Source organism: Labrus mixtus, chromosome 23 (genome assembly GCF_963584025.1).
Source record: "Labrus mixtus chromosome 23, fLabMix1.1, whole genome shotgun sequence".
Lineage (NCBI taxonomy): Eukaryota > Metazoa > Chordata > Actinopteri > Labriformes > Labridae > Labrus > Labrus mixtus.
The window spans coordinates 20474682-20484681 of record NC_083634.1 but is presented as its reverse complement, the minus strand read 5'-3'; the positions used below and the strand labels follow the sequence as shown (position 1 = coordinate 20484681).

The 10000-nt window shown below is 50.0% G+C and overlaps 1 protein-coding gene across 3 annotated transcripts in view; it reads left to right on the top strand.

Annotated features, from left to right (window-relative positions):
* The window catches only part of LOC132958066 (phosphatidylinositol 4,5-bisphosphate 3-kinase catalytic subunit alpha isoform-like), a 22351-nt gene that overhangs the window by 3547 nt on the left and 8804 nt on the right, over positions 1 to 10000 (top strand). Inside the window, exons 2-13 of one of the 3 annotated variants that reach the window (XM_061030665.1) lie at positions 613 to 801; positions 1061 to 1577; positions 1662 to 1729; positions 1803 to 1931; positions 2021 to 2074; positions 4804 to 4913; positions 4996 to 5137; positions 5339 to 5424; positions 5532 to 5637; positions 6855 to 7007; positions 7117 to 7248; positions 7909 to 8033. In XM_061030665.1, coding sequence (XP_060886648.1) covers positions 1382 to 1577; positions 1662 to 1729; positions 1803 to 1931; positions 2021 to 2074; positions 4804 to 4913; positions 4996 to 5137; positions 5339 to 5424; positions 5532 to 5637; positions 6855 to 7007; positions 7117 to 7248; positions 7909 to 8033 — 1301 coding nt within the window. In that variant the 5' untranslated portion in view covers positions 613 to 801; positions 1061 to 1381. Of the gene's footprint in view, positions 1 to 612; positions 844 to 970; positions 1578 to 1661; positions 1730 to 1802; positions 1932 to 2020; positions 2075 to 4803; positions 4914 to 4995; positions 5138 to 5338; positions 5425 to 5531; positions 5638 to 6854; positions 7008 to 7116; positions 7249 to 7908; positions 8034 to 10000 lie in introns of all 3 variants that reach the window. The other 2 variants (XM_061030664.1, XM_061030663.1) reach the window with 2 other exon arrangements.

Genomic DNA, 10000 nt, shown 5'->3' with positions numbered 1-10000 from the left:
GTTCTCACTGTCCTCACCTGTCCTCATCTGCCCACACCTGTCCTCACTGTCCTCACCTGTCCTCACCTGTTCTCACTGTCCTCACCTGTCCTCACTGCCCACACCTGTCCTTACTGTCATCACCTGTCCTCACCATTCCAAACTGTCCTCATCTGCCCACACCTGTCCTCACTGTCATCACCTGTCCTCACCTGTTCTCACTGTCTTCACCTGTCCTCACCTGTTCTAAATGTCATCACCTGTCCTCACTGTCCTCACCATTCCCAACTGTCCTCATCTGCCCACACCTGTCCTCACTGCCCACACCTGTCCTCACTGTCATCACCTTCCCTCACTGTCATCACCTGTTCTCACCTTTCCTCACATTCATACCCTGCCCTCACTGTCCTCAATGTCATCACCTGTCCTCAATGTCATAACCGGTCCTCAATGTCATCACCTGTCCTCACTGTCCTGACCTGTCCTCACCTGTCCTCAATGTCATCACCTGTCCTCACCTGTCCTCAATGTCCACACCTGTCCTCACTGTCCTCACCTCTCCTCACCAGTCCTCACTGTCCACACCTGTCGCCTGCATCACCTCTCACATCTAAACTGTCATCTCTTGTCAAGCATCACCTATCACCTGGGAATTCCTGAAATCACCTGGGAATTCCTGACATCACCCGTCACCTGTCCTCACCTGTCTGCACAGCCATTGGACAATCAACAAACATCTCCTCATCCATCATCGGCCAATAGCATGCCTCTAACATGTGGTCACTGGTATCACTCTAGCAGGATCTAACAGGGCCAAAGCAGGTTAGACTAGATCCAGAGCAGGGTCCAACAGGGCCAGGGTGGGTTAGACAGGTTCCAAAGAAGGGTCAAACAGGGCCAGGGTTTGGTTGGACCGGTTCCAGAAGAGGGTCAAACACGACCAAAGCAGGTTAGACTAGATCCAGACTAGGGACAAACAGGGCCTGAGTAGGTTGGACTGGACTGGATCCAGAGCAGGGTCAAACAGGGCCAGGGTTTGGTTGGACCGGTTCCAGAACAGGGTCAAACAGGGCCAAAGCAGGTTAGACTAGATCCAGAGCAGGGTCAAACAGGGCCAGGGTGGGTTGGACTGGACTGGATCCAGAGCAGGGTCAAACAAGGCCAGGGTGGGTTAGACAGGTTCCAAAGAAGGGTCAAACAGGGCCAGGGTTTGGTTGGACCGGTTCCAGAAGAGGGTCAAACACGACCAAAGCAGGTTAGACTAGATCCAGACTAGGGACAAACAGGGCCTGAGTAGGTTGGACTGGTTCCAGAGCAGGGTCAAACAGGGCCAGGGTTTGGTTGGACCGGATCCAGAACAGGGTGAAGCTGACCCTCCCCTCCTGCAGGGTTTGCCATCGGGATGCCCGTGTGTGAGTTTGAGATGATGAAGGACCCGGAGGTTCAGGACTTCAGGCGTTCCATACTGAGCGTGTGCAGAGAGGCCATGGAGGAGCGGGAGGGGGGAGGAGCCCACAGCCAGGCACTCTACGTTTACCCCCCCAACCTAGAGTCCAGCCCCCAGCTCCCCCAGCACATCTACAGCAAGCTGGACAAAGGTAATAGCCCCAGAGGACCTACCTGTCTCTCTCTCTTTCTTTCTGTACCTGTCTGTCTCTTTAAACCTGTCTGTCTGTCTGCAGGGAGGCTCATCGTGACCATCTGGGTGATCGTGTCACCATCGAACTCTAAACAGAAGTACACCCTGAAGGTAAGACCTTGGTGGAGGAGGTGAGGCTGCCTGAACTGTCCCGCCCCCTCCTGATCTGATGTTGTGTGTGCAGGTCAGTCACGACAGTCTACCTGAGCAGCTGATCGCAGAGTCCATCAGGAAGAAAAGCCGATCGATGCACCTTTCACCTCAACAGCTCCGACTCTGTGTGCAGGAATACCAGGGCCAGTACATCCTGAAGGTACCTGTCTGTCTGTCTGTCTGTGATCCTGTCTGTCTGTCTGTCTGTCTGTCAGTGGACTCACCTGTCTGTCTCTCTACCTGTCTCAGGTGTGTGGCTGTGACGAGTACCTCTTGGAGAAGTATCCCCTCAGTCAGTACAAGGTAAACACCTCTAACTTCATATGTCAGCTATTACAGTTTTTCTCAGTCGCTTTGGTACATTTCTCGAATCATCCTCGACATTTGCAAAACAGTAAGCTCATTTCTCAAAACAATTCGTACAAATAGCAAACACCATGGATTACCTGCAAAAGTCAGTCTCCTTAGTTCATCTCTCAAAAGTAAATATCTGTGTCAGTGAACATGTCAGTGCCATCAGAATGACAAGTCCTTGTGTCATTGTGTTCGGCTAAGACAGTCACATTACTTAGTCATGTTGTCAATATAACAGTGTACTCTGGAGGGATGTTCTGATAGAAACTATGGATAAAGGTCTGATGACAATTATTGTAAATTGTAAGTTACACCTTAGTGTATGTGGGAGATTGATTGGACAAGATTCACATTTACGCTTTTACTGTTTGTACTGTAATTTGTTGACAGACCATGTCATTGCGATGCAGAAAGGAAAAGACAAAAAACAAAAGTAGAAATGTGAACATAGGACAATCTCCTTAGGGAAAACTGTACATGCAGTGCTGTAGGAATTACAGTGCAGTCTTCCTACACCTCCTGACCTTCCTGTCTGTTGGGCCACAAATTCTCATCCACATCACAACGAATATCTTCTCTTGTGATGCAGCGTGGAAAGAATCTTTTAGAGTGTCTTATCCAGCCTCTGCTGTGATGTCATCACACGCTGCATCCATGGCAGCCAGAAGGGTCATCTGGCGATCATATACTTTCAATCTCCATGCTGAGAAAAATTCCTCAATGGGGTTAAGGAATGGGGAGTAGGGGGAGAGGAACTCCATCAGCATCCTGTTGTGACCGTTGCCTGATGATGTTGGAGCGATGGAAACTGACATTGTCCCAAACTGTCACGTACTTTATCAAGTCATCTCCAATCTGAGCCCTCTCTTGTTCAGGGATGAGATCCCTGTAGAGAGTGTCTACAAAGGTGACAAGACGCTCAGTCTTGTATGGGCCAATAATGGGAATATGCGTTAGCACACCATTCTCAGAGCTAGCAGCACCCATGGTTATGTTCCCGCCCCGTTGGCCTGGCACATCAACTGTAGCTCTGTGGCCGATGATATTTCGACCACGCCTTCTGCGTTTCGTTAGGTTGAAGCCAACCTCATCCATGTAGATGAAGTCGTGCGGTGGTTCACTTGCTTCCAGTTCCATTATACGCTATATCCAAAAGACACAAAATGAGTTTTATGAATTACATGCATTTTCATTTTGGACAAGATACAGTTACATCAAATGTATACAGCACATATTGCATCTTCTTTTCTACAGCCATAGCAAATGTGTAAAGGTCACACTTACTGTGCTGTATATCACTATACGATGTACTGTGAGGTACAGTTACTGCATGCTCATGTTTTACCTGTACATACTGGTAGCGCAGCTCCTTCACTCTTTCACCATTTCTTTCAAATGGAACAGTGTACAGCTGCTTCATATTCATTTGGTGTCTTTTCAGCACCCTCTCAATGGTTGAGATGCTGACTGTTTGGATGTTTTCAAAGATGTTTGTCCTCTATAATGGCACTCTTTATCTCCCTTAGTCTTATGGCATTGTTTTCTACAACCATGGTGCAAATAGACTCCTCCTGTTCAGGTGTGAAAAGGGGCCCTCTGCCACCCCTGTGAAGTTGTCTTGCAGTCCTATATGGAAAAAATATAGTGATGCAAAACACAAAATTGAGTAAGATAAAAGTCACTGTATAAAGTATACTCACTGTATATTGTAAAATACAAGTGGAGTACTGTAATATTGTATGAAGCATTACAGAAAGTATACAGTATTACAGTACAGTGCCTCTTGTTAGATTACATACCTGTTCTGTCGAAGTCTGAATGATTGAGGACACAGTTGTTCTCCCAACATTTGGCTGAAACCCTTCGACCAGCCTCGGCCATTGTAAGCCCATGATTGAGAACGTGGTCTACAAGTGTGGCTCTTATCTCATCAGGAACGCGCATATGTCCTCTGCCTCTTCTGCCTCTTCCTCTGTTTTACCTCCCAGCTCCTCCGCCACGCAGCCTCACTCTTCTCCTCCTCCTCCTCCTCCTCCTCCTCCTCCTCCTCCTCTCTGGCTGTTGACCCCGTCCAATTCCTTGTCCTTCCACTGTCAGACATTGTAACATTGTGTTGTGCTCCGGCTATATATATACTTACATGATGGTTCATGAGATGCACCTTTGAGCTATTTCAGAAAACTGGTTGATCATTGGTTGATCTAATGCTTCACACATTTCCCTTCGTTAGAGAAAGTCAAGATTCACCTGGGACCAATTTACCAATTCAGGACAGATTCAGAAAAAAAGTCTAATGGAAATGTAGAAATATGCTTGACATATTATGACAACTTGTTCAACCATTCTGTATGTAAAGACTTACGTGATGAACTAATGCCTAGATGTTGTGGGGGGTGAGACTATTCAACAGAGACCCATTATAATACATTTTGATCAACATGACAGAAGCAATTGATAATGTAGGAAACAGCAGAGAATTGTACATAATCATTTTCAACTTGTTCAAAGAAATGAGAAACTGCACAAGTGACACAATGATGTGAAGATTGAACAAGTAGTTTTGAGAATTTCAATTCTGATCTGAGAAATGTACCAGAGCGACTGAGAAAAACTGTAAACACCACCTGTCTCACTTTCACTGCCTGTCTCACCACCTCCACCTGTCTGTCTTCCTGCAGTATATCCGCTCCTGCATCATCGTGGGCCGTCTTCCTCACCTGATGCTCGTGTCCAAAGACAGCCTGTACTCTCAGCTCCCCGCCTCAGGCTTCGTCACACCTTCATACAGGTACGTCTCTGACGCAGGTGTTAATCAGCCAATCAGGCGCCTGTTTGTGATGTTTGTGATGTTTGTGATGTTTGTGTTTCAGCCGTCGCACACCTCAGCCGTCTCCGTGTCCCGGAGGGGGAGACGGGTCTCCTGCTCGCTCTCTGTGGGCGTTCAACACTCTGCTGAGAGTCCGTCTGCTGTGTGCGACCTATGTCAACGTCAACATCCGAGACATCGACAAGGTGAGACAGCCTGTCTGTCTGTCTGTCTGTCTGTCTGTCTGTGTGTGTGTCTGTGTGTGTCTGTGTCTGTCTGTCTGTGTGTCTGTGTGTGTCTGTCTGTCTGTCTGTCTGTAATCATTTAATTAACAAAAGTCACATTTTGTGTGTGTGTGTGTGTGTGTGTGTGTGTGTGTGTGTGTGTGTGTGTGTGTGTGTGTGTAGATCTATGTGAGAACAGGTATTTATCACGGTGGAGAGCCGCTCTGTGATAACGTCAACACACAGAGAGTTCCCTGCTCCAACCCAAGGTAACACTATACACACTGTCTCTCTGCCTGTCTGTCTCTCTAACCTGTCTCTCTGACCTGTCTGTCTGTATTACCTGTCTCCCTCTCTAACCTGTCTGTCTGCCCAGGTGGAACGAGTGGTTGACCTATGACATCTACCTGGCTGACCTGCCTCGCTCTGCCAGGCTGTGCCTGTCTATCTGCTCTGTGAAGGGAAGGAAAGGAGCTAAGGAGGTAGGAAAGGAGGAGGAGAAGGACGACTGAATCCGTCTGTACCTGTCTATCAGTCATATCATGTGTCTGTGTGTCTGTCTATCATGTCTCTCTCTCTCTTTTGTCTTTCTCTCTGATCACCTGCCTGTCTCTCTGCATGTCTCTCATCACCTGTCTGTCAGTCTTTCTGTCTCACCACCTATCTGTCTGCCGGAAACACTGTTCTCTGGGCCGGGGGAATGTTAGACTATTTGACTGTCTTTCTGCCTGCCTGTCTCTCTGATCACCTGTAAGTCTGTCTCTCTACCTGTCTATCTGTCTGACAACCTGTCTGTCTCTCCACCTGTCTGTCTGTCTGATGACCTGTCTGTCTCTCCACCTGTCTGTCTGTCTGACAACCTGTCTGTCTCTCCACCTGTGTGTCTGTCTATCTGTCTGACGACCTGTCTGTCTCTCTGATCACCTGTAAGTCTGTCTCTCCACCTGTCTATCTGTCTGACGACCTGTCTGTCTCTCCACCTGTGTGTCTGTCTATCTCTCCACCTGTGTGTCTGACGACCTGTCTGTCTCTCCACCTGACTGTCTGTCTATCTGTCTGACAACCTGTCTGTCTCTCCACCTGTCTATGTGCCTATCTGTCTGACGACCTGTCTGTCTCTCCACCTGTCTATCTGTCTGATGGCCTGTCTGTCTCTCCACCTGTGTGTCTGTCTATCTGTCTGACGAGCTGTCTGTCTCTCTGATCACCTGTAAGTCTGTCTCTCCACCTGTCTATCTGTCTGACAACCTGTCTGTCTCTCCACCTGTCTATCTGTCTGATGACCTGTCTGTCTCTCCACCTTTGTGTCTGTCTATCTCTCCACCTGTGTGTCTGACGACCTGTCTGTCTCTCCACCTGACTGTCTGTCTATCTGTCTGACGACCTGTCTGTCTCTCTATCTGTCTGACAACCTGTCTGTCTCTCCACCTGTCTATGTGTCTATCTGTCTGACGACCTGTCTGTCTCTCCACCTGTCTATCTGTCTGACGACCTGTCTGTCTCTCCACCTGTCTATCTGTCTGATGGCCTGTCTGTCTCTCCACCTGTGTGTCTGTCTGTCTATCTGTCTGACGACCTGTCTGTCTCTCCACCTGTGTGTCTGTCTGTCTATCTGTCTGACGACCTGTCTGTCTCTCCACCTGTCTATCTGTCTATCTGTCTGATGGCCTGTCTGTCTCTCCACCTGTCTGTCTTTCAGGAGCACTGTCCTCTGGCCTGGGGGAATGTAAACCTGTTCGACTATACAGATGTCCTGGTGTCTGGTAAAGTGGCTCTCGGTCTTTGGCCGGTCCCTCATGGCCTTGAGGACCTCCTGAATCCAATTGGAGTAGCTGGTTCCAATCCCAACAAGGTACACGGCCATGTCTTTACCTGTCTGTGTGGGCACCTGTCAATCTCAGAGACACGATTGATCCAGATGAAGTGCATCAATGTCTGATTGGTGATGTGCTCCTCTGTAGGAGACTCCCTGTGTGGAGTTGGAGTTCTCCTGGTTCAATCAGACTGTAGTGTTTCCTGATGACCAGCAGATAGAAGAGCACGCCAACTGGACCATCAGCCGAGAGCTGGGCTACACCTACTGCCACGGACTGGTAATCTATATTTATATATCTACAACTACTGCCACAGACTGGTAATCTATATTTTATATATCTACATTTACTGCCACAGACTGTTAATCTATATTTATATATCTACAACTACTGCCACAGACTGGTAATCTATATTTTATATATCTACATTTACTGCCACAGACTGTTAATCTATATTTATATATCTACATTTACTGCCACAGACTGGTAATCTATATTTTATATATCTACATTTACTGCCACAGACTGTTAATCTATATTTATATATCTACAACTACTGCCACGGACTGTTAATCTATCTTTATATATCTACAACTACTACCACAGACTTGTAATCTATCTTTATATATCTACAACTACTACCACAGACTTGTAATCTATCTTTATATATCTACAACTACTGCCACAGACTTGTAATATATATTTATATATCTACAACTACTGCCACAGACTGTTAATCTATATTCATATATCTACAACTACTACCACAGACTTGTAATCTATATTTATATATCTACAACTACTACCACAGACTGGTAATCTATATTCATATATCTACAACTACTGCCACAGACTGGTAATCTATATTCATATATCTACAACTACTGCCACAGACTGGTAATCTATCTTTATATCTCTATACCTGTCTGTCTGTTTCAGACCGGTCGTCTGGCCTGTGACAGCAGTGTTTCACCAACTGATGGAGAGCAGCTCCGTTCTCTGTGCTCCAGAGATCCTCTGTATGAGCTGTCAGAGCAGGAGAAGGACTTCCTGTGGAGACACAGGTAAGGGACGGACTCTACCTGGAGACACAGGTGTGGGAGGGGCTCCACCTGGAGACACAGGTGAGGGAGGGGCTCCACCTGGAGACACAGGTGAGGGAGGGACTCTACCTGGAGACACAGGTGTGGGAGGGACTCTACCTGGAGACAGGGGTGAGGGAGGGACTCCACCTGGAGACACAGGTGTGGGAGGGACTCTGCCTGGAGACAGGGGTGAGGGAGGGGCTCCACCTGGAGACACAGGTGAGGGAGGGACTCTACCTGGAGACACAGGTGTAGGAGGGACTCTTCCTGGAGACACAGGTGTAGGAGGGACTCTACCTGGAGACACAGGTGTGGGAGGGGCTCCACCTGGAGACACAGGTGAGGGAGGGACTCTACCTGGAGACAGGGGTGAGGGAGGGACTCCACCTGGAGACAGGGGTGAGGGAGGGACTCTACCTGGAGACACAGGTGTGGGAGGGACTCTACCTGGAGACACATGTGAGGGAGGGACTCTACCTGGAGACAGGGGTGAGGGAGGGACTCCACCTGGAGACACAGGTGTGGGAGGGGCTCCACCTGGAGACACAGGTGAGGGAGGGGCTCCACCTGGAGACACAGGTGAGGGAGGGACTCTACCTGGAGACACAGGTGTGGGAGGGACTCTACCTGGAGACAGGGGTGAGGGAGGGACTCCACCTGGAGACACAGGTGTGGGAGGGACTCTGCCTGGAGACAGGGGTGAGGGAGGGGCTCGACCGGGAGACACAGGTGAGGGAGGGACTCTACCTGGAGACACAGGTGTAGGAGGGACTCTTCCTGGAGACACAGGTGTAGGAGGGACTCTACCTGGAGACACAGGTGTGGGAGGGGCTCCACCTGGAGACACAGGTGAGGGAGGGACTCTACCTGGAGACAGGGGTGAGGGAGGGACTCCACCTGGAGACAGGGGTGAGGGAGGGACTCTACCTGGAGACACAGGTGTGGGAGGGACTCTACCTGGAGACACATGTGAGGGAGGGACTCTACCTGGAGACAGGGGTGAGGGAGGGACTCCACCTGGAGACACAGGTGTGGGAGGGGCTCCACCTGGAGACACAGGTGAGGGAGTGGCTCCACCTGGAGACACAGGTGAGGGAGGGACTCTACCTGGAGACACAGGTGTGGGAGGGACTCTACCTGGAGACAGGGGTGAGGGAGGGACTCCACCTGGAGACACAGGTGTGGGAGGGACTCTGCCTGGAGACAGGGGTGAGGGAGGGGCTCCACCTGGAGACACAGGTGAGGGAGGGACTCTACCTGGAGACACAGGTGTAGGAGGGACTCTTCCTGGAGACACAGGTGTGGGAGGGACTCTGCCTGGAGACAGGGGTGAGGGAGGGACTCTACCTGGAGACACATGTGAGGGAGGGACTCTTCCTGGAGACACAGGTGTAGGAGGGACTCTACCTGGAGACAGGGGTGAGGGAGGGACTCTACCTGGAGACACAGGTGAGGGAGGGGCTCTACCTGGACACACAGGTGTGGGAGGGACTCTGCCTGGAGACAGGGGTGAGGGAGGGACTCCACCTGGAGACACAGGTGTGGGAGGGGCTCCACCTGGAGACACAGGTGAGGGAGGGGCTCCACCTGGAGACACAGGTGAGGGAGGGACTCTACCTGGAGACACAGGTGTGGGAGGGACTCTACCTGGAGGCAGGGGTGAGGGAGGGACTCCACCTGGAGACACAGGTGTGGGAGGGACTCTGCCTGGAGACAGGGGTGAGGGAGGGGCTCCACCTGGAGACACAGGTGAGGGAGGGACTCTACCTGGAGACACAGGTGTAGGAGGGACTCTTACTGGAGACACAGGTGTAGGAGGGACTCTACCTGGAGACACAGGTGTGAGAGGGACTCTACCTGGAGACACAAGTGTGGGAGGGACTCTTCCTGGAGACACAGGTGTGGGAGGGACTCACTGTATTGCAAGTTTTAACAAAGAGATGTAC